The sequence below is a fragment of the Capricornis sumatraensis genome, chromosome 10 (genome assembly GCF_032405125.1).
Source record: "Capricornis sumatraensis isolate serow.1 chromosome 10, serow.2, whole genome shotgun sequence".
Lineage (NCBI taxonomy): Eukaryota > Metazoa > Chordata > Mammalia > Artiodactyla > Bovidae > Capricornis > Capricornis sumatraensis.
In genome coordinates this window covers 27,442,840-27,467,783 of record NC_091078.1, presented here as the reverse complement: position 1 = coordinate 27,467,783, position 24,944 = coordinate 27,442,840, and the positions used below count along the sequence as shown (strand labels likewise).

The window sequence follows — 24,944 nt, the reverse complement described above, 5'->3', positions numbered from 1 at the left end:
TTTAAATAGAAACACTTCTCATGTCTTATCTCTGCAAACAAAAAAAACATAATTTACAATAAATTAGCACAGCAGTTGTTAGTGTAGCTCAGCTTTATTTTGCAATTCTCACACCTAAGCTCACAAGATGACACTTTTTCTGATAAGGTAATCTTTATAAGGTAGTTTTTGTAGGTGATTAAAGCTGACAGATGCTAGTGAGATGGTGAAGTTCAGAGATATAACAGCAAACACTTTTTAAAAATTCTCATTAAAGTAATAAAATATATTTTGATCTACCAATAGAAAAATTGATCTGACAAAGGATAAGTTAGTTACAATGCTATATTTCTGTATCCAAACCAAATTAAAATTATTTATAAATAAGCAAGTAAACATGATTATAACAAAATAAAGAAATGGTATTTTTTAGGAATAAAGAATTACTGTAAAATCTTATCTTCCCAGTCATTTCTTAGTATTTACCATCACTGCTGAGCTGAAAGAGAAGAAAATGTTTCAAATATAAACAGAAGCTACAGAAATAGAATATGTCTTTTCATAACATTTTGATACTCTATCTGTTCTTCACAACATGACCTGAACTCCAAATTCTTCAGAAGTAAAACCTTCATCTTTCCTAGGGTAATGATGATAATCAGTGGACTTATGTTTTCAATGATACTCCAATCCCAAATCTGTTAAGATCCAGTTGTAGATTGAATAATTAGATTAACTCGACTAATACTATGACTTAGTTTTGCAGTGTGCCTTACTTATTATTATGGGTTTAGTTCTGCTTTCTCATATCTAACAGAAGAATTTTGAAACAGTAACTCATTGTCCTTGCTTGTTTTTGATTACTTAAATGACATTAGCTTTGCTAGAATCAATTTGTATTACAATCCACTGAAGCACTATATTACAGCATGTGCCGTTCTCCAATTTTCTTATCTAAATATCAGTTGTCTGATGTACAGAGTTCATTTATAAATACCAGGAAGTTCCCTGAATCAAGTAAATTAACATGCTGGGCCAGATTCTCCAGCTTCATTAGCAACCCCTCATACCAAGGCTGTGTTCATACAAGTGTGAAAACCAGAACGATCCTTCAAGGGTTTTCCTGGCCTGAATAATTTCCTCATCAGGGAACAGGCTACACTCATTCTAATATTCTGGTCTCATCACCACAATCTATTCATTTTGCAAAACTCCATGGACACCCCCTGGAAGAATCTAACCATTAGATTCGAGGAAAATGTAAAGTCATGGAACTGGACTGGACAACCATGATGAGGAGCAGCCTGAGTTACAGGTCATAGTGGGAGGGCAGGGGAGAGATACAGAAAAAAAAAATCATAAAATTTGGCACCCCCCTATACCAACAGACTATATAACAGGGGGAAACTAGTAATAGAATGATTTACTGAGCAAATGAGACCACAATGATTTCCTGCATTCAGTTATTCAATAAATATTTATTACTGTCCCACTATTTATCAGCAACCTGCCAGGCAGTAAAGTAGGGAACAAAACAACAAAACAGACCAAATCCCTACCCCCACAGAGGTTTGTGTAGACTTTGTTTATTGTAGACATAAATATGTGACATGAAAATGTAAAAATAAGAACAAGCTTCACACTTTTAAGCTCTTCCTACATGCCAGGCACTCTGTCCGTGCCTTAAACACATTGATTTAATCCTCACAAAAAACCCATGTGGTGGGTACCTAACCTCCCTATGTTCTAAATGAGGATAGTGGCCCTTGCCAGAGGACCATGGGTGAGTAAGCATCCTCAGAGAGCTGCAGTTATGCCTTTTGCTTGTGACAGTGAGTGTTTGAGTGAAGCAGCAGATGATACAGGTTTTTTGGTGCAAAGAATTTTAAAATATGTGTGCATTCTCTGTTTCCCACTCAAAGAAATGAGTGATTCAGGCTATGAAAATAGGTGCCTAAAATCCACAGGACAGAAGCAAGACCACAGTCCCAATAGGACAGCTGTTGAGATAAAGCCAAAGCACCACTGGGTTTGTGCTAGAAGAGTAACTCGGCACAGCTGTCTAATTCTTTCCACAAAATGGTTGGAACTGATCAGAAACCAGAGCCACAGGACAGACAATGAAAGTCGTCCACAGCAGACCTAATATCTTACTCACCCAGGTTGACTTTAAAATTATATCAGTCATGAAAATTATTTCACTGCCTTCTGTTGTGAGTCATTGGGCTATATTTAATTTTAATCATTAAAATGTAAAAATAATAAAAGCCACCAAATAGTCTATAGTCAATTTTCTGATAAAGCAAATTTGTTTTTTCTCCCATTTGTGATTTAAATGGCCTCCAGAAAGTTTTTTGGAACTAAGTGTTAATTAAAAATATGGAAATGGATTTAAAGTACATTATAGCACACAGTGGAAGAATAATCACAAGAGATTTGTTCACAATACCATACCCATTTCTCAGTGTGTTTTTTTACCTATCTAGGTTATTGGTTGTTTTTCTGCATGCCTGTTCCTAGAAAAAAAAACAAACAAACAAACCTGTGATTCCAATGAAAACAGTAATTACAATTACAACAAATAGGATAAATTGCTATTTGAACAGGAACACGCAGTTTTAGCCACCAAAAGCAAACTGATGCTCCTAGACTTTCCTGTTTACACAGATGAATTTAAGCATGTTCTCAGATTACTTTATAAACCAAATGCTTTTTATATCTTGCCATCTTTAAAAACAAATTCAGTCCTCCATGCCTTACTTTCATTAGCTTATTCTGAAACAATGCCCTACGGTGCTGTGAGGAACCAGTGAACAAATTCTCTTTCTGAAATTCCCTGAGAAGTTGTATTTTCAGATATTTAAATAGTGTACATATATCATTTACTTTCTGAACCTCTCAGTTCAGTTCAGTCTCTCAGTCGTGTCCAACTCTTTGCGACCCCATGAATTGCAGCACACCAGGCCTCCCTGTCCATCACCAACTCCCAGAGTTCACTCAAACTCACATCCATCGAATCCGTGATGCCATCCAGCTATCTCATCCTCTGTTGTCCCCTTCTCCTCCTGCCCCCAATCCCTCCCAGCATCAGAGTCTTTTCCAGTGAGTCAGCTCTTCACATGAGGTGGCCAAAGTACTGGAGTTTCAGCTTTAGCATCATTCCTTCCAAAGAACACCCAGGACTGATCTCCTTTAGAATGGACTGACTGGATCTCCTTGTAGACCAAAGAACTCTCAAGAGTCTTCTCCAACACCACAGTTCAAAAGCATCAATCCTTTGGTGCTCAGCTTTCTTCACAGTCCAACTCTCACATCCATACATGACCACTGGAAAAATCAGTCTTGACTAGACGGACCTTTATTGGCACCTCTAGTATCTCATTATAAACTCGAGAGGAAGATCATGAACTAGAGAGAAAGATTTTAGAGGATCCATAAAGAAGCAGAGGGGTTTCACTTGCCCCTATGGATTGGGTATATGGACTTTGGAGTCAAATAGATCTGGGTTCAAGTTCTGAGGGAATTCCACATACTCTAGCTGTGTGACCTTGATCAAGTTACTTATCCTCTTTGAACTTTATGTTCTTCCCCCAAAATTGGGATCAATAAAACTTCTCCTCACATCATGGTATGAATTGAAGGGCCTGATATTTGTAATATGCTTTCTATAATGTCATTTCTAATGCCTAGCTTGGAGCAAGTTTCCCTATAAATGAGAGCGGCCCTTTTTCATCATCAGTGTTCAGCTTCCTGGTCATGGCGAGCACTGACACAACTCCAGTGGGTACCATTCAAATTGTTTTGGAGGTTGGGGGCTGCCAGTGGACAACCCATGGAAAGCAATGTGAATCATGGCCCCCAGAGCCAGGCAACAGAAAATCTAGCAATTTGTTAATGTTACTCCCATCCAAAACTGTAGGGAGGACAGTATCTCTGAGGAATTATTTAGAATTTTAAACTACACTGACTGATAACTATTAGTCAGCTTAAGCAATACAGTCAAGTCTTTGAAATGCTGTTTTCATTGTGCTAATCAAATGAATACTCTAAAACTCCATTCATACTGAGAAATACAGGCATTGCACTGATGCAGAAGTGAACCATTAGATCTGCTTGTCCAAGCAGTATCATTTTTCAGGACAAACTTACAAAACTGAATCAGAACTGATCAAACAGACTGGCAGCCCTGAAAATGTTTTCATGGATGGTTACCGTAATGGAAGACTCAACACCTAATGAATGCCTCCTGTGTACAGAAACCTGAGCTGAGGTCCCAGAGACATGGTTCCTGCCCTCAGGAAGTTTCCACAAAGTAGTGGGAGATCACTCATCCATGGTTGTAACTCAAGGCACAATGTACAAAGTACTATTAAGAGGAGCAGGGAATATTCTGAAGTACAAGAAAAATGTCACTGAGGTGGTTTGAACTGGCCTGGAAGGCCAGATGGAATATCAGCTGGCAAGGATGAGGGAGAAATACCCTCCCAGGCAAGACACTGGTTGGGAAAGCACCTCCATCTATGCTTTTATTTTTCATATGAAAAAATATTTATTGAGCACCCCTCAAACTGTAGTGCCGGAGAAGACTCTTGAGAGTCCCTTGGACTGCGAGAAGATCAAACTAGTCAATCCTAAAGGAAATCAGTCCTGAATATTCGTTGAAAGGACTGATGCTGAAGCTACAGCTCCAATACTTTGGCCACCTGTTGCAGGAGCCAACTCATTGGAAAAGACCCTGATGCTGGGAAAGATTGAGGGCAGCAGGAGAAGGGGGAGACAGAATATGAGATGATTAAAAAGTGTCACCGCCTCAATGGACATGAGTTTGCGCAAACTCCAGGAGACAGGAAAGCCTGGTGTGCTGTAGTCCATGGTGTCAGAAAGAGTCGGACACAACTGAGTGACTGAACAACAGCAACACGCTGTGCTAGGCACTGTACTTATTTTGTGCAAGCCAAGTACTCCAATATGGCTGGAGGTACTTAAGATCTGTAAGGCAGGAATTTGGATTTGAAGCCTACCCAATGGGCATTGTTGTGTAAAAGAAGGGAGTGGGTCTGGCAGACATCACTGAGGTGCCCCCAACATGCTTTGTGACTGATTTAATATCAGGGACAAGGGAGAGTTAAGTATTGAAGACAACCTCCGGGTTTTGAGTCTGGCAACCAAAAAGCTGGTGATACCATCAAGAGATAAAGCAAATGGAGGAGGAGTCGGTTTGGAGAAGATAAATAAGTAGAAATAAATGAACAAGCCGCAGCCTGTCTGATTCCAGTAAGCACTAAGTGTGTAATCCAAATATTCCTCTACATCATGACATAAAAATACTGAATCTGAGGCTCTGTATAGGCTGGCGGCTGTGAGTCTTGTATAAATAGAGAAAAAACCACTTGAAATTTAGTAACATAGGATAGAACATCTGTAACTGGACTAGAGATGACCTAGTTCAACCCCCTAATTTTACAAATAAAGAAACCACATCTCAGACATACTCTCTACTGAATGGCAGAGCCAACCTAGGACTCCCACTACACATTTAAGGGGGGAAAAATCCAAATTTCTAAAACATTCAAATCTGGAATAAAGATACCACCTAAATTTTTCATATGGTGAAGGACAGGGAAGCCTGACGTGCTACAGGCCATGGGGTTGCAAAGAGTTGGAGCCAACAGAGCCACTGAACAACAACAGATTTTTTCAGAGTTGCTGTTACTTCAGTTTTTTAACTAAACTAGCGTGATTTATTCAGAGAAGGCAGTGGCACCCCACTCCAGTACTCTTGCCTGGAAAATCCCATGGATGGAGGAGCCTGGTAGGCTGCAGTCCATGGGGTCGCTAAGAGTCGGACACGACTGAACAACTTCACTTTCACTTTTCACTTTCATGCATTGGAGAAGGCAATGGCAACCCACTCCAGTGTTCTTGCCTGGAGAATCCCAGGGTTGGAGGAGCCTGGTGGGCTGCCATCTATGGGGTCTCACAGAGTCTGACACGACTGAAGCGACTTAGCAGCAGCAGCAGCAGCAGCAGCGTGATTTATTACTTATAGGTAAAAGGTCTTTTTGATAAAATCTCTTGCTGTATATGCCATTGTCCACAGAGTCAGTTTTGTAGTTAATTTCAAAGAATTCAGATTCCATGAAAAGTCTTGAAACTACGGTACCTAGAGCTGTTCCTTGCAAGGGAAGACATGCCTCTTCTTAGGTCCTTAAAAAAATAATTGTCCCATGTAAATAATAAGGGGCTGCCCTGCATGGAAGGAAGGGCTTGGGTGCTTCCTGAAAGAGCCATGTTTCTAGAATGCCAGGCACATAAGAATAATCAACAGCAGTTTCCTCTGAAGCAAGAAAATCCTGCCCTGCTGACCAAAGAGTGCCTAATACAGTTAAAGAATTAGTTGAGATTTTTAAAAAGGAGGGGGAGGGAGGGGGTGGGAGCTAAGCAGAGAGAGAAATATTTATAACTATGACAACGTGTTTCCTTGTAATAATTCGTGAGCCCACTGGAGAAAAAGGAAACATATAAACTATGAATAAAATATCCAAAACATAAACTTTATGCCTTCTGCAAATTTTCTTAAGTTAAAAATTAAGATTGAGGTTGACTAAAGTAAATGAGTATATTTTCATGGTCTCTTATTTCCTTGATGCTAAGGGTTACCAACTGATTTACAACTTCCTGTGTTGTTTTTTAATCTATATTTGTCAGCACATTTTTAATGTCAGATTACTTAAAATAGACACTTGGGCCTAAGAGGTCAGGAATAATAATATTCTGTTGACTTTTGTAAAGATTTCATAGCACTGACAAACATTCTAGTTTAGCCCAAAAAAGCCTTATATTTCTAAATGAAATAAATTTCAATATAGTTTTAAAGATTTTCTTTCAGCTGATGGCTTTGGGACTGAAGTGTAGCTCAATCCATATACTTTGAAGTTAAGTAAATTGCATGTGTAGCCTTCTCCAAATAGTTTTAGCCTCCTTTTATTCAGATAACTTAAACTGGGAAAATAACAGAAAGTCCATGAAGAGACAAAGTCTAGAACCAAGGACTTAGGATTCTTCCATTGTAGTTTCTCTTCTAACCATTATGATTTGTAGTCTCTCATAACATCTGCAAGTTATAGATACTTGTTCAAAAGGAATATTTTCAAGTATAAAAGCCATGAAATAGCTTTATCTTCATATAAGCTATCATAAGATATAATTAAATGCAATATTTATAAAATCAAAATTTTAAATTTATATTTCATAATTCAGAATAGGCTCTCCACAAAGATAATTGCATAACTCATCTTATTATTCTGACTAACTGATACTTAATTTCCTAATTCTTAAAACAAGAGGTAATTTATAGTATTTCCTCATTTTTAAGTACTAGAAACCTCAAATTTAAATAGAATACACTGGATGAAACCAAACAAAAATTCACCCATCATCAGGGCTGTTTGAAATAGTTTACAGTGAGTTCAGTGATAATGCCTTTTAGAGTATAACTTAGTAAGATAAACAGATACAGTCTGAGTGGCTTCTAAAAGATATTTTTGAAAAGAAATAGTTTTTTTCTAATTATTTGTAATGGTATTAACCATATTTTCAGTCTCTCACCCTGAGGAAATTGCACAATAAGGACAATTCAAGAGTCAAAAGTACAGTGCTGAACTTCGTAGTTGTAAGAACTCTAGTATTTTGATTTTCACAAGAAAGACATGTTGAAAGTTTGCCCTAACTGTGCTTTTGACAAAATTTGTTAAAGGAAATCTTTTTAATTGAACTCAATCTGGGAAATCACAAGCCACATTGGATACTGGAAAATGAAAAATAAACAGAGTGATAAATTGGGGGTGGGGGAAAGAAGCAGATTTTCTAATTTTGAAAGTTGAACATAAACACTCTCCTTTTCTAAATAAGGTGATTTGCCATAGTCCTGACCAAGCCACATACCTACCTAATTATGTCATGCTGTCTAAGTCCCAAAAGAGAAGTTGTTTGGGTCCAAGGAATTCATCAAATAAAAGGGCATTGGATATATGTTTGGTATTTTAAAAATTGAGACTATATGGAAACAGGGTGATGGGATGTCATCATTAACAAATTCTTCTGAGTTAATTGGATTGCTTGGGCGATGTTCCAATTAAATATAGAAATAGCATAGACTAGTATCCCGAACATGGCTCCTCTAATCTGTCTTCCAGTGTTGGCGTTAGAAAGATGATCCTTTCCATAATAACAGTAATTATAAATAATAGTAATATAATACACCTTCAGGTTCAATAGCAGTTTCCCTTTGAAGAATTCCCAACATTTTCACTCACATTATCTAATTTGTGCCTTGAAACAATTAGCCAGGTAGCAATTATCATTATCTTCCTTTTACAGATAAATAAACTGAGGCCTAGGGATTTCTTAGCATCACACAATTAGGAATAGAACCAAGTCTAAAACCTATAATTCAGTTCTATATCTTCCAGATTATTGCCATCTTTAGAAAATATCTGAGTTTCTAAAGGACTGTTCTATCCCTCAGGAATTGTACCAGAGCCAGATCAAAACATCTTTTCCTCTTAAATTGCCTTTACAGTATAAGAAGGTACTCTTTTTCAGATTCATTAGAGAGGATTTTGTCATCTGAGGTCTTTAAGATAGGGGTACTCAGATTTCTTTTCATATTAGAGGGTTGGCCTTAAACAGAAGTACGCTTAGAAATACTAAAGATGTCTAAAATACCCTGAAATCAATTTATTTAGCTATCTAACTTAAAAAAAAATTTAAGCCCAAGTTAAACAAGATCAAATCAAGAGATATAAATAAAGTGGGCATAAGGTGTTAACTGGAGTGTCCTAGCCAGATTGCGAATTGGTTTACTGGCGCCTGCCAACCTAAATTCCTCCTTGCAGCTTTAGCTGGACTTGGTAGTCTTCATTTCCTGTCCTAACTTGTACTGTTACCGTTCACTGTTTAGGTGATTAGCATGTGAATCTGATGGTCTCGGAGCTCTATTAAGTTATAAATGTTCAAACTACCAGTATGCTGTGGATAAAAATAGAAGTTGCTATTAGATGTCTATTCATACCCTGCAGAAGCCTGGCAACATTTTGAACCTTTTCAAAATGTAAATACTGCATATTAAGCATAGGAAAGAAAATTAATGTGCTGCATTTGCGAATTTATTTCCAAGTCAAAAATGCAACTGGGGAGGAGGACTCCTAGCAGAATTGATATTCTACATTTATAGGGTATATTAAGAAATTTATAATGGCCTAAACACACAAAAAAAAAACACTTTAGAAATGGATTAAAGTTTCTCTGATAATCTCAGCTTTTGAATTTCCTCTCTTTTCATTTTAAATTTATGGCCTCAGTATGACATTACCAGAGTTGATTGCGTTTTGCAGGTGGCATTCATGACTTGGTATTTTATGTGTTGTATGTGGTGAGCAATGGGTTACAATTTGTGTTAAAATTTTCCAGAATGACACAATACGTCTTAATTAGACTTGCAAATAAGTAATGCTTTTTTTCAAGGAGAGAAAATAGTTAAAACATTACAGGAATTTTTGTGCTTTTTTTCCCTTAGTATTGGGGAAGTTTACCATAAAGTTTTTGTTTTGAAACTTTGACATTTTGTAGTAAATTCTGATTTACCTATGATGTCATCATCTGACAATTCCAAAATTGTCTCTTTGAAGCATACCAGTTTTTTTGTGTCTGTAGCTCAAAAAGAGTTTAATGAATTTTTCCTGGTTTTTGCCATTCAGAACAGATAATTGTCATTCCAATGGCATTTTTAATATTTTGAATAACTTAACTGAATTTAATAATTGCCATCTTAATCATGGATTTCGGTGATATAAACACTACTAACAAATCACCTACGGTTTTTCCAAAGAAAAAACTATACTAAATAAATAAAAATAAGCAAAAACAAACAACAAAAATAAGAAGACAAGTAATAAACACAATAAACTAGAGTTAATGCACCAATAATATTAGCACATAAAGTAGAGAAAGAAAACGTGAAGCAGCACAGTTTTCAGATAAGATCTTTATACTTCATGCTGCTCAGACACAGGGAGATCTGGAAGCAGGTTTAATTCCTGCAAGTATTTTTTAGACCTAAACTGACCCTGTCCTGAGTTCCAGGAGGTTGAAAATCCTTATTATTTATTCCTGTAGTAAATGTCTATTTCATACTGAATATATAAATTCTTAAATGACTTCTAGTGATTTCATTTGGCTTGTAAGTAAAGATCTTGGATGTTTTTAAAGCTGCATAATGTTTGGTGATGAAATTTTGTACTTCCAAGTATAAATTATGCCAAAAGCCATTTACTTGATATTCTTTAAATACCATGGCACAATTCAACTAAACTCAGATTATAAACCATCTTAAATAACTCTAATGCAGTGTGCACTTAATGAACACTATAGCCAACTTAAGTTAATTTTCATGTAACAGATAACATCTGGGGGAAATGTATACTGGTAAGTTATGCAAAACAAATTTTCTAACGTCCACATCTGTAGATGTTATTTATTGTATGTTCACTTAACAGTTCATTATTCTGTTTAGAAATCTATTCTCTTCTTTATTAGAGCTTTTAATGTACTCACCTTAGTTCAAATGGTCTGCTCATTATCAGAAAAAATATAAATGGCATTCACATGGAACAACATAATTGTTTTTATTATATCCATTTGTGTGCAAGCATTCAAAAATGGCAAGAGAAACACATTTATTGCTTTACATTCAAAGTAATATTTAGGGGGTATTTGAAAGTCAGGCAAAACCAATCATTTGGTCAAATGATGTACGTATATAATCAGAAACTCCTGATTTTTAATCCCAGCCTTAGGCCTCAGGCAAATCACTTAAAGTCTTTCTCTTTGTTTTCTGATCTGAAGATTATGGGTGCTATTCTCTTATAGACTCAAAGAGGGGGTTGCTAAACCAGAGTACCAAACAGGAGTATTTTTTTATAAACATACTTTATACTTTTTCTGTTTTTATTTTCCAGATTTAAGAGGTAATGTATTATACTTTTGAGGGAAAAAATATGAGACAATTACAGTTCTATAGGAATATATAAAATAGTTATAAAACTAGTTTAATTTGCTTCAGCTATTCATAGACTTGAGGAAATTATAACGTTCTTTCAGAAAATCTAACTTAATAAAGCTGACCATGTCTTTCTGTTTTAAATAGATTTTATTACAGAACCAGTGATGTTGTAAAACATGAGGTTTTGTTAAAAAAAAAAATACAAAGGCCTAATTGTATTTTTTAAAGAAAGTATTGCATCAGACGGTTTCATTTAAACATATTTGCTGGCTCTGTGCTCTCACCACAATTATTGATTCTAATTTTCCTTAAACTTGTTTTCTAAAATGGCTACTTAATGGGGAAAAAATCACTATGATGCTTCTGGGCACTATGTTTATTTCAAGCTATATATTTGACAATGTACCTTCGTACTACTAATGAAATGACTTTACATTTACCCTCATCTGAAATTGGAGTTTATTTTATTTCTCTCCCTTACAGTATCTTACTAACATAACCAAATATAGACTCTTTGTGAAAGAAAAACATAGCTGTGGTTTGGTTCATTGATGGTATGCAAAATACCCTGAAGTAAAGAAATCCTCACTGCCAGTTATTGTACATGAATCAAATAAATGAATAGCTATATGAGCTATACTCACAAAAATCAAGGAAAAGAAACCTGGTTCTCAGTCAGAGGTTTGGGTCCGTGGGATAAATAGGAGCTTCACCCCACCGAAAAAACGATGATGTGGAGCTGAGGAGTTCCAAGTTTCAAAGTGTGTGCCCAGTACACACACACATGTACACACACATGCACCAGTGCCAAAGACTCGGAAAACAGAGGAGTTGGAGTTGGCGAGCAGTTCAGATAAACTTTATAAGGAAATCCAGCCCACAAGGGATTTAAGGAATAAAATGAAATCTGTAAGCACAAATATCTGTTTGCCCTTAAGTATTTAAATGTATAATTTATTGGAAGAAAGGATACAGGTGGGCAGATGGTAGAATTCTCTACTACCAGGTTGGAGATGTGATCCATTGATGACTTCCACCAAAGGGAAATAAAATTAGCAAAGTCTTAGCCTGTGTATGGAAAACTATACCAGCAAGACAGATATGGCAAAAGCAACAAGATAAAATTTTCCTTCATTAAAAGAAACTACTTTAACCTTGCAGGTTATCTCCTGCTTACCTTCTCAGTGCCTGTGGTAAATAAAATAAATTCCAGTCAATTCCTTTCTTCTTTTTTCAATGTCTAACTCACTACCACTCCCCTCAAATTTCTAGTTTTACCCTATATTAAAGTCAGCTTTAGTGAATTTAGTCTCCTTTAGTCAACCAAGTAAATACCTCATTATCTTCCCTTGTCTCTGGATTCCTATATACAGCTTATTTACTTTATCTATAATGTTTCAGAAGACACTAAAATATATTTAACTATGTCACTTTTCTAGCTTAGTAAAATAAAGTGCAATATAAAGTGTAGGAGGATAAAAAAGCAAGCATGCTGAAAAAAATTTACAAATTTTGTGAGGAGATGAAAATGCTCAGATGTCCCATTTAGGAAAAAAGAATATTTTACTAATGTGAAGAGACAGAAAGATTATTCTGATACAGTTTTTTCGATCTTCTATTTTTATTAACATTTAGTCATCTTGGTCAATTTAGGATGAATAATCTGGAATGATGTCATCTAACAGAATAAAGATTAAGTGCTTAATAATATCAGCAACTTCCAAATGTGGCAACATGAGGACATATTACAGTTGACTGAAAACGGCATAGGCCACAAAGTCAGCACACCAGGGCCTAACTCCTAGCCCTGTCACCAAGTAATTATTTGACCTTAAGCCAATCATTTATTTCTTGATTTCCAAATTGCCTTGACTGTAAAGTTACAACACTTCAGTCCTTATATATATTTATACTAAGCAGCAACTTCCTATAAGATCAAATTAAAATTAGTAATACAAATTCAAGGCAAAATATATTGGTATGACCATGCAATAACCTAGCCTTCAGTTCATTCCAAAACCTATCTAAATCAAAAGTATTAGTATGTAAAAAGTGAAGTATTATAATACGTGGAAAAGTTAGAAATGAACATGATGATTTCAGGGTTTTTCCAGGCCCCATGGGATGGAAATTATTTGGTGTTTATGCATTTCTAGATTATTGTCTTAGAGTAGGCACTTGTTTTTTTTTAATTTTTTGTCTACATCTGGTCTTAGTTGCAACACTCTGTCTTCTCTCTAGTTGTCATGAGCAGGTGCCAGAGCCCATGGGTTCAGTAGTTGTGGTACACTGGCTTAGTTGCCCTTAAGCACATAGGATCTTGGGCTTCCCAGGTGGCACAGAGGTAAAAAATCCACCTGCAAATGCAGGAGACTCAAGACATAAGGGTTCAATACTTGGGTTGGGAAGATCCCCTGGAGTAGGAAATGGCAACCTGCTCCAGTATTCTTGTCTGAAAAATATCATGGACAGAGAAGTCTGGTGGCTAAAGTCAATGGACTCACAAAGAGTCAGACACAACTAGTGTGTGCGCACACACACACACACACACACACACACACACACTACACACACATGGGATCTTAGTTCCCTTACCGGGGATCAAATCACCATCGCTGCCTTAGAAATCATATGCTCAACCATTGGGCCTTGAGGGAAGTCCCAAAACTTGTAGTCTTAAAGACTTTGTCAGCATACAGTGGGTAGCTTCATCTCAGAGCCATAAAAACAAGCTCCTAGGACCTTACTGAATAAATGAGAACATGGGTTTATTGATTTACAGTGAGAAATGTAACAGGCATGAAGATCAGAGCACTCAGCTGTAGAACAACTGAGTCATGTCTGTAGAACAACTGAGATGAGAAGTCAGATTATGATCAGAATGTTGCCTTTTAAACATGAAATCAAAGCAAGAGGAACCATTGAGAGGCATCAGATGTTTAGTGTCATCTGTACCCTCACCTCTGCTCTCTCCCTCAAGGCATGGTGAGGTGGACACTTCTTTGACTCGTTTCTTCATTTCTGCTGTTGACCACCATCACCCTTCTCTGATTGGCACAATCTTGCCACAGAATTGTTAAATGTTTCCAGTGACATCTTGCTTTGCCCTCAGTATTTTTTCTTGACTTTGCACATCTCCTCTCTGAGTTACTCTGTGCTAACTTTGTACGTTAACCTTTAGAACCTTTATTATCCTCATCACCAAGTTCTCTTGGCCATTTCACCATTGCCTGCAAGAACAGCTAGACTCTACTGGGTAATATCAATCACCATCAGGCTGTCATTGAGTGTTTTAAGATCTAACTCTGCCAGAACTGGAGAAGATGCACAGAGAATCTAAAACATGGTCTCTGCCTCCAGAGAACTTGTAGGCAGGAGGAAGGGAACACTGACCCATGGAACAATTCAAGATCAAGGCAGTATAAAATGAAGTCCCAAACTACACAGTATAGAAAGATAAGACAGTGGGGGAAGTAAAATGCTAATTATCAGAGCACAAAAAGCACTATAAAGCTAAGAGATCTGTGGCATCAAGAAATCAGAGTCAATGGCATTTAAAAAGTAATAGACTTGGAACTTTGTGTATATTGGCTGAAACTGTGGTTACTCACCCAAGCTTTTGTCATAATACAGCTCTTCTCTTCCCCTCTAGCAACTGATAGAAGTTGTGAATCCTGCCGATCACCCTTTCCCTGGTCCTCTAGAAGAAGGAATCTCATTTGATGTTTACTTAACATTCATAGAGCCACCTCCACCACTGGATATGGAAATAAAGGTGTGTTTCCTTTTGTCTCTTACTTCACTGTGTCTCAATATGATATTCTCCAGTAGGAGAAAAAGAACCAAATGCACTTCTGTTTTCCTTCCAACCTTTCCTAGTTAAATATAAACGTTTCTTTTGGCATTGATTCACAGGTGGGCCAGCTGAGGCTGATTAAGCAATTTTAATCTTTTCTGCTCCACCTTCCCCAATCTCTACCTTCATTTTCTCTGAGTAGGTAAAAGCACCGCTTACTGACCTGTCATAATGCTCATGAATAATGAAAATGCAGGAAAATGTCAGATCAAAATCCACCTAGATTGATATCATTTCTGATAGGAAAGCAGCCAAGAGAAGTCTGAGGCTACATATAAATCAGTAAAGGCTCCAGAAATTACTTGAGTGTTGTTTACATTTAATATTCTAGGGGTTGAATCAAGAACAAGGCCCTGAAGAGTCCCAGCCAGAAGCCGATACTTCAGAAACTGATCTGTTAGTTGGTTTCACCATTGAAGAGATAAAATCGGTGCTGGACCAAGTCACAGATGACATTTTAATCAGCATTCAGGTACTCAGCCTTGATAGTGTGCTTACTTGATAGTGTGCTTAGTTACTTTATTACTTGTTAATTAGCCAACCTCAACCTTAATGTCTATAAACACTACCCATGCTCTGCCAGCAAGTGTGATGCTGATGATCGAGCAGCTCAATGTAACGTCTCCACATAACTCTCAGTTGTGTCATCTGAGAGTCAGTAAGATCACAAAATAAATTCACTAATGGCACATTTTGTGGTATGTTACCAGTTTACAGAATCACGCAGCATCAAGACCCATAAACACTTGATGCCTAGTCACACTGACTGACTGCTCATGCAGGGGTAATGGTAGTACATTTAACACCAGACCATCATTCTTAGCTTAGTCTTTTCATGAAATTTCTAAAGAGAGGCTTTCTTATCTTTGAACTCCTTCTCAGATAGTTTGCTCCTTTTCACATATCAGCAAGAGCTAATGGGTGTGTGAAAGTGGAAGTTGCTTAGTCGTGTCCAACTCTTTACTGAGTAGCCCTTCTCTTCTCCAGGGGATCGTCTCAACCCAGGGAGCGAACCCAGGTCTCCCACATTGCAGGCAGATTCTTTACCATCTGAGCCCCCAGGGAAGCCCAGCTAATGGATATTTATTTATTTATTTATTTATTTATTTATTTATTTATATATTAATGATTTACCACTGACACCAATGGCTGCATGAAAATGGTGATGACAGCAACCATCTCAGTAGCAACTGCTAATGATGAATCAGTAGGCTTAGCTTTATCCTTAATTTTTTTCCTGTCCAAAAAAATAGAACGCCACCTTTTCTACCTCAACACAAAGGCTTGCATCATTTCCTAGGCAAAATGATTGAGTCATTTGCATATTTTGAGAGGATTTATAATTTTCTGAGGAAATAAACATGAACCAATAGGACATTATACTGCATGTTTAAAATATGAATGCATCTCAGGGAATGCACTCAGTTGTTATTTTGGACATGAGACTATATATAAAAAGCACTCTGCATTAATAACAATTTAGAGGAAACAAAAGATTAGCTTGGCAATAGCATACCTTGTTACTTGTTTAATCATCAAGTGTTAATGTACTATTTACACGAACATTTAATAATTTGATGCCAACAGAATCAGCCAAAGTCTTCGGCTTAATAAGGGGTGTTTAGTGTTTACCAGAAATAGTGAAAGGACACGTTTTACACAAAGCTTTATTGTTAACCCCATGAATGTAATAACTGGTTACTCTGTTGAAGGGCAGAGAGCAGCTGAATTAAGCTGGGTTCAAAACATATCTCCTCTTTAGATTTGATAACATTTCATCTAAATATAGTTTATGGATAATCATGGCCCTGGGCTGCTTTGTGATCCTGTGGCCCTGAAATTATCACCAAGGCCCTAGACAGTAATAAAATTGTTTGCAGGCCCTCAAAATTGAAAACATCTTTACTGAGGCCGTGTTCCATGTTCCATGAGCAGTATGTTTAAATATTCATTGAAATTTCTTTAGTATTAGAGTCTGTAGTATTTATATCACTACCTTTATAGCAAAAGGAATATGATGGTTCTATGTGTAAGTGTTGTCCCACTGGCCTGCAGCCGTCCTTACTGGGCCTGGAAGTCCATTAGCTGGCTCATCTAAGTGTAATTAGGCATAGAGAGAACTATGGACACTGGACGACAAGATCCCCCATCTCGTCAAGAATTAGGCATAGAAAGGACCAGAGGTGAGGGATGCAGATCTTTCAGGTGCCTTGATCATTTCCATATTAAGTAGATTTATGGGCATTCAGTTCAGTTCAGTTCAGTCGCTCAGTCGTGTCCGACTCTTTGCGACCCCATGAATTGCAGCACACCAGGCCTCCCTGTCCATCACCAACTCCCGGAGTTCACTCAAACTCACGTGCATCGAGTCGGCACTGCCATCCAGCCATCTCATCCTCAGTCGTCCCCTTCTCCTCCTGCCCCCAGTCCCTCCCAGCATCAGTCTTTTCCAGTGAGTCATCTCTTCGCATGAGGCAGCCAAAGTACTGGAGTTTCAGCTTTAGCATCATTCCTTCCGAAGAACACCCAGGACCAATTGCCTTTAGAATGGACATTAGCTTGAGCCAAATTATTGCCAGTTTTTCAATAAAACGGCTTGATGATGTTTATTTATACAGTATCTCAAGATAGCAAACCCCTTTATATATTTTCTCTCAATAATCCTAGTAAACTCCATTTGAATTAGGCAGGCACTTCTCTGATAAATAAAATGAAAACTGAGAGAAACAGAAATATTGAGTCATTTGTCCAGGGTTTCCAGGGTCAGAAGTTGATGAAAGACCCTGATTGGGAGCTGTGAACCGGGTTCTAGTTCTAATTCCAGCGTAATCTACAAAAACCACACAACCTCTAATATCACCACCAGACTACTTTGCTTTTTAATACTCCAGTGGTGTGGCACTTTTTCAGTGTTTACTGTTGCGTCTTGGTCAGATTCCAAGTCAGGTAATTACTCTCTGCCTACCTAAATTTCTCCCTGTTTTAAATGGGTAAGTTATTTTCCACTTCTAAAACCTGCCTTCCAGTATTCTTGGCTCTTAAAACTGTCTCATCCCTGTTCAAAGGTAGCCACTTATCAGTGGTCAGTGCATATAAACCAATGACTTGCTGTAGGAACATTTAATGAATTATTATTTGTAAGATGCATTAAAATTTCCAATAGTTTTTTCTCCTTCTTTATCCAAAAATCATACTCAAAAAATATACAAAGGTAAAAATTATAGTCTTATAATTTTTATAGGAAAAGGCAGTAGTGAATTCATGTTTTGAGTACAGTTTCTTTTCAGACCTCATTCTCTATTGTGGTTACAAGCATATTTCACTTTCTGTAATTCAGAAATTTCTGAAAATAGTGTGAATCTTAAATTTTTTATGTTAATCTACTTACTTTCCCATTGACTCACTTTATAGCTTCAGAAATTTATTAAGAATGAAGTTATCTTGGCCCTGAGATGTTAATTAAAATTATACTGAATAGAGCAAACATTTTAAGCTTATGTAGCCTAGATATTTTAATTTTAAAGATACATTTAAAATGAAATTAGTTTGGCCCTGAGTTGTATAATAAAAATTATGCCCAATGGAGCAAACTTTAATATATTTAAAGAATTATATTTCAGAGAAATATGAATGCTAGCACTAAATTCTTGCGTTTGTATTTCAGAGACATATGAATGCTAGCACTAAATTCTTTCATTAAATGTTGGCTGTTGGCCCTATCTTAAGCAGTAAAGTAAAATAATGTGAAAACCTTAAGAGAAGTTTGCCATCTTGGGACCATAGGTATTTTTAGGTCAACTTCCCAGGTTAGAAAATCTGAGTAGAAAATCACCTTAAGAAGTGATCACTGAGAGACTGTTGGACCCAGGTCATGGATTTTCCATTCTTTCCTAAAAGGCAATAGAACCATACCCTATCCTGGGACTTGTAGATAGCACATCTGGTCATCCATGTCCTGAGGATTAACATGGAGACACTGTAGACCAAGGACAACCTGTTCTTGACCAGACAGGGGATCTTGTCATCCAGTGTCCAGAATACTGATCACCATGGTCTGGAGATCTGAGATGTGTCCCTCGGTCAGCACAGCTCTAGCAGGCATGCCCTTGACCTTCAGGAGCCTTTTCCCCAGAGCCTTCACTTGCTGGCAGTCAATTCTGTCTCAGTGAAATACCAAAAAGACCTCCAGGTTAATGTGAAAACCCTGATGAGATAGGGAAACAGAAGCTGGAAGATAATAATACGTCTGTCCTTAGTTAAAAAGAAATGAGATTATTGGTGGACCTAAAATACATTTAATTGAAAGTGGGAAGAGTCAATTGTCTAGTTAGACCACTGCTTCCCAATCCTTTGGAACTGTAACAGAATCATTTCTTCAAACCATTTCATGCCCTACATGATATAATATATAGCCTGCCATAAAGAAACAGAAGTAATACTTTTTTAAATATAGCACAATATCATGATAATGAAATAGTATAACAACAGTGAATATATCAGAATTAAAAGTTAGAATTATGAATTTAAAAGTTAACATACTTGGAATTATGAATTTAAAAGCCAACATACATGAAATTTAACATACTTAATTTTAAACTACTTAATTTTTCAATAAGAACTAAAGGTGGTTAAGTGACCTGCTCAAGGCTGCAGAGCTAAACTAATCCCTAGGTCTCCGTACTCCTAGACCCTTCCTCCTTTCAGCTCTCCCAAAATTATGCCCAAGAGGATTATAGGTTCCTAAAAATAAGACATTTCTTTTGTAACCTGGACAACCATGCTCATCCCTCATTGCCTCCTTCACTTAGCACCAAGAAAGGAAAAGAGGAAAAGCCAGAGGCCAGACTTGACCCCAGGACTCGATAAAACTGGGGCCAAAAAACATACTCGTGCAAGACCCCAGAATTATTGGCACCAATGGGATCTTTTCAGAAATAGTTTCTCTTAACTGTGAAACAGTATCTCATCAGACAAGACAAGCAAGTAGACCTTTCAAAACTAGCTGTTATAATTACAGTTATAAATAAATAAATAACAATGAAGTTATATTTGGACCAAAATCAGTATTTGATTTTTTAAATTTCTTCTATATAAATTAAAATGTTTCTTAAAATACAGTTACCTGCTGACCTTAAATTAGGTCATAGGCATTACAATTCTACATTCCTAATTACTTATTAACGTTTATGTGTATGAACTATTCCTCATATGCTTGTTGACTATTTTAAATCACCTAAACAAAGACCCCAGTTTTACCATGCCCCCTGCCACCGGTTTCTCTATACATAATGTTATAATCCATCATGAAAAAAAAAAGACATTTCCAGGGCTACAAATGTTCAGCTAATGTGAAAATATTTTTGGATTTGTGTAGGTAGCAATGTTAGTCCACAGAATATCACTGCCAGAGGCTAAATGCTATCATAGCCACAGCAAACACGAAAACCTGTCAGCAACTGCTTACTTTTTTATACCAAAACTGTATCACGAAGGGCATAATTTTAAGAGCTGTATATGTGGCAAATACTCTTTAATTATGAGAATCATTCTAATTGTGAGATTATTTGTGTTGTGATTATTTGTGTTGTGTTGTGATTTCACAACAGAAGCTTTCTGGGATCCCAATTAGAATGTATTACACGGGAGACAATTACACCCATTGCAGAGGGGTGGCAGTACCAACAACACTGCAGTAACTGAGCCTAGAGCAGTTATTCTGATTCGGTGCTTGTTGGTAAAGTCTGTCTGAAAATGCAGATAAATTAGCCTATCTTCCAACACAAGCCTATGTGAAAAATGGCTGTCCAAATACCACTTCCTGTTCATAGCAGACATGCTATACATTGGGAATGTGCAGAGAAATATGATAAAGTGTTATCACATCACTACAGGCTGAAACACGGCTATGTCTGCAAAACAGGAAGGTGTGTGAGGGATAATGTCTGTCTTTAGGCACTATAGTATGTCAAAACCACAAAGACAATGTGCAGCAAAAGATAGCTCCATCATAACCACTTTTTTATGATTGTCTTCACAGACTGAGATAAACGAAAAGCTGCAAATACAGGAAGAAGCCTTTAATGCACGAATAGAAAAATTGAAAAAGGCCTGAGGACTCCAAACCAGGAGAGTGATACTAAAACTTAACGAAACAAACAAAACCGGCTGGAATCATAGACTCTCTCGAGCACCAGATCGCCTTCATTTAGTTGAGACAGGAAAACCAAGCCCCACTTTTTATTATCCTAACTAATTAGAAAAGTATCGGCCCCAATTTCTCTATCTCCTGTCCCATAACAACCTCTGAATTTATTGCACTGTGTGTAATAAGAATATTTTTATATAAGAGTTTGGAGAACCATATATAAAAATACAATTACTTTTATAATACTCCTTTGACATTTTGACTAGTAAATGTTATTCATCTTAAGGAGAATGAAGTCAACATTTTAAAATAAAGAAGAAGAAGAATGATTTTATCCATATTGACCCAAATGAACTGCCACATTGCTGAAGCCTTGTGAACACAGACCACCACCATACTGCTGAGGGTAAAATTTGCTAAACAATAGGAATTCAAGTGCATGTACTAGGTTGTTTTTTTTTTTTTTTTCTCCTTAATTCAGTTGGTTTTCTTATTTAAATGTTTCAGTGTGAAACCAATTTTCTGAAATTATATAATGCAGTTTGAAGCACTTTAATTTATTCTGTACTGTATTTGTTATTTCTAATCTTGTTACTCTCCTGGGAGAATACATGACCTATATAAAAAGAAGCAATGTATAAATAGTTATTAAAGACCAACCTATATATAGATTGCAAAAATCTTAAATACAAATCAAACTTACAGAGCTCTTAAAATTAACCATTATATTGCAGTAGAATGATTGAAAACATCTCAAGCCTTTAAATACCATTATTAAAAATATAATTTCAAAAGAAAGTATCCATTTGCCAACTGATTATCCCTAGTTTGGCAAATTATATTGACTACTACCTCGTTCCTTTCCCAATTTCTGAGACTTCAGAGTGTTCTAAAATGTAGAGCATTGCAAGGAGGGGAACATTTCTCCAAGAAGTTTCCAGTTTATATTGGAACCAAATGTACTTACATCTGGGTGGCGCTTGGTCGAATATGTTTGGTCCATGCTGTGACCTTGGGCCTACAACCTTGCTTACTGCATCAGTACCAAGGGGACTGCCCAAAATATATTCATTTAGGGTAGAGACAGATCTGGAAGCATTTGGTTGTTTTAACTACACTGATCAGCAAAGTAAGAGAAGTCCTTACTTTGAAACTGTCTTTATTTATTGTTCATGCAGTTCCAAGTCTGGAAGGCCTGAATGAGCTAAGATGTTTCTTCTTTGAGCCGTCCTTCCTAACTGAAAATGCTGATGGCCATCAGAGATCACTAGAAGGGCTCACAAGTCTTAATTTCATCAATCCGTCTTTTTTCCAGGGAAAACAGAGGTGAAACTAGAGAAACCACAAATAGGAAATAAAGGAGCTTCTTAAAATACCCAGAACAGCTTCAAATGCAACCATTGGCACAACGGTGGACTTCCATTTCTAATAAAGAGTGCTGATTTTGAGCAAAGGTACAAAGAGTTCAAAACTGAATAAAAAATAAGTAGTTGGATCCCTAAAAACTACACAAAAACAATACCCTATATGAACACCAAAGGCCTGCCTCTGGAGTAAGACTCCCAGGGTCTGATGTGTGACTTTGGACAGGCTGCTCACCCGCTAATTGGTCATCTGTTAAGATAATACTTATTTTTTGTGGTTGTTCTGATAACTCAATGAATTCACATTAAAGGATTTTTTTCCTAAGGTTTGGTTTTTGTTTACCTCTTCAGTTCAGTTCAGTCACTCAGTCGTGTCCGACTCTTTATGACCCCATGAATTGCAGCACCCCAGGCCTCCCTGTCCATCACCAACTCCCGGAGTTCACTCAAACTCACATCCATTGAGTCGGTGATGCCATCCAGCCATCTCATCCTTTGTTGTCCCCTTCTCCTCCTGCCCCCAATCCCTCCCAGCATCAGAGTCTTCTCTAATGAGTCAACTCTTCGCATGAGGTGGCCAAAGTACTGGATTTTCAGCTTTAGCACCATTCCTTCCAAAGAACACCCAGGGCTGATCTCCTTTAGAATGGACTGGTTGTATCTCCTTGCAGTCCAAGGGACTCTCAAGAGTCTTCTCCAACACCACAGTTCAAAAGCATCAATTCTTCAGCGCTCAGCTTTCTTCACAGTCCAACTCTCACATCCATACATGACCACTGGAAAAACCATAGCCTTGATAACCAAAACCCACTGCCCATCCCTGATACCCACTGTCCAGTTGTTTGGGGTAGCCACCTTGCCAGAATTCCCAGCTTCCTCTGTCTTTCCACTGGAACTTGTGGGTCGGTATGTCCCCCCATGGTAACTAACTTGTCACCCTGTTTTCTTATGTCTTTATAGTGTTGGAGCAGCCCAGGGATCCCTGCAATAGCCTGACTGTAACATCTAATAATAGGAGAAAGAGCAATTATAGTAGCAGTAACTACAAATTTTAATTCAGTCTCTGCTCTTTTAAATTAATTTTGAATCAATAAAGCAATATATGCACTCTATTACCAAAAAAAGGAAAAAAACAGTGTAGACAATGAAAAATAAATTTCACCCTGGCTAGGTACCTTCATTTGTTTTCCCATGAGGCAACCACAGCTTTCAGTAAGTCCATAGGAAATTATTTTTGCCCATTTAAACAACTGGATACTTGTATAGAGTGGTCTTTAAAAAAACACACACACACAGTTTGCATTGTTCTTTACAGTGCTTTTTCATATGAAATAATATCTTAAGATAATTCTCTATCAGTATTTTTTAGTGACAGCCCATGGAGTTCGAAGAGTTGGATGTGACTGAGCACACACTTTTTAATGAGTATGTATGCAGTATTTCATTTTAGAAATTCCATAACTTTTAAACTATTTCTATTAATGGACTTTGTATTATTTTCAGTACTTTTGCTTGGAGAAGGAAATGGTAACCCACTCTAGTATTCGTGCTTGGAAAATCCCATGGACAGAGGAGCCTGGTGGGCTGCAGTTCATGGGGTTGCAAAGAGTCGGACACAACTGAGCAGCTAACACACCCTTCTGCTATCACAATGTCGTGTTGCCATCTGTGTGAACATGTATGATTATACTTCAAGAATGAATTCCTAAGGAGAGAAATTTCTAGGTCAAATTTTATTTGCATTTCCAGTTTTTATAGATATTGCCAAAGTGCCTTCCAAGGATATTTTACCAACAGTGTATGATAACTCTTTGCTGCTAAGTCACTCCAGTCGTGTCAGACTCTGTGTGACCCCATAGACGGCAGCCAACCAGGCTCCCCCGTCCCTGGGATTCTCCAGGCAAGAACACTGGAGTGGGTTGCCATTTCCTTCTCCAATGCATGAAAGTGAAAAGTGAAAGTGAAGTCACTCAGTCGTGTCCGACCCTCAGCAACCCCATGGATTGCAGCCTACCAGGCTCCTCCGTCCATGGAATTTTCCAGGCAGGAGTACTGGAGTGGGGAGCCTGGTGGGCTGCCGTCCATGGGGTCACACAGAGTCGAACACAACTGAAGCGACTTAGCAGCAGCATATATATGTATATATATATACACTTAAAGGCTTCCCTGTTTAGACGATAAAGAATCTGCCTGCAATGCAGGAGACCCGGGGTTGACCCCTGCGTCAAGAAGATCCCCTGGAAAAGGAAATGGCAACCCACTCCAGTGTTCTTTCCTGGAGAATTCCATGGACAGAGGAGCCTGGCAGGCTACAATCCATGGGGTGGCAAAGAGTCTGACCTTACTGAGCAACTAACAGTTTCACTTTCGTGTACTTTTAATCCTTCAAATAACCCTAACCGATAGACAGACAGATTTTACTGGCCTAATTGTATAGTTAAGATGCCTGAAGCTTAGAGAGATGACTGACTTGAACCGAATTGCACAATTGACAACTGGCAGATCAGGGCTTGAAATCCAGGTATGACCTGTTTTACA

At 37.5% G+C, this 24,944-nt stretch overlaps 1 protein-coding gene across 1 annotated transcript in view; it reads left to right on the top strand.

The window, feature by feature from the left end:
- The window catches only part of CABCOCO1 (ciliary associated calcium binding coiled-coil 1), a 163,787-nt gene extending 142,734 nt beyond the window's left edge, over nucleotides 1–21,053 (top strand). The window contains exons 6-8 of the mRNA XM_068982923.1: nucleotides 14,694–14,816; nucleotides 15,229–15,369; nucleotides 20,935–21,053. Of these exons, the coding sequence (XP_068839024.1) occupies nucleotides 14,694–14,816; nucleotides 15,229–15,369; nucleotides 20,935–21,009 (339 nt within the window). The 3' untranslated portion in view covers nucleotides 21,010–21,053. The remainder of the gene's footprint in view (nucleotides 1–14,693; nucleotides 14,817–15,228; nucleotides 15,370–20,934) is intronic.
- Nucleotides 21,054–24,944: the final 3,891 nt, after the last annotated feature.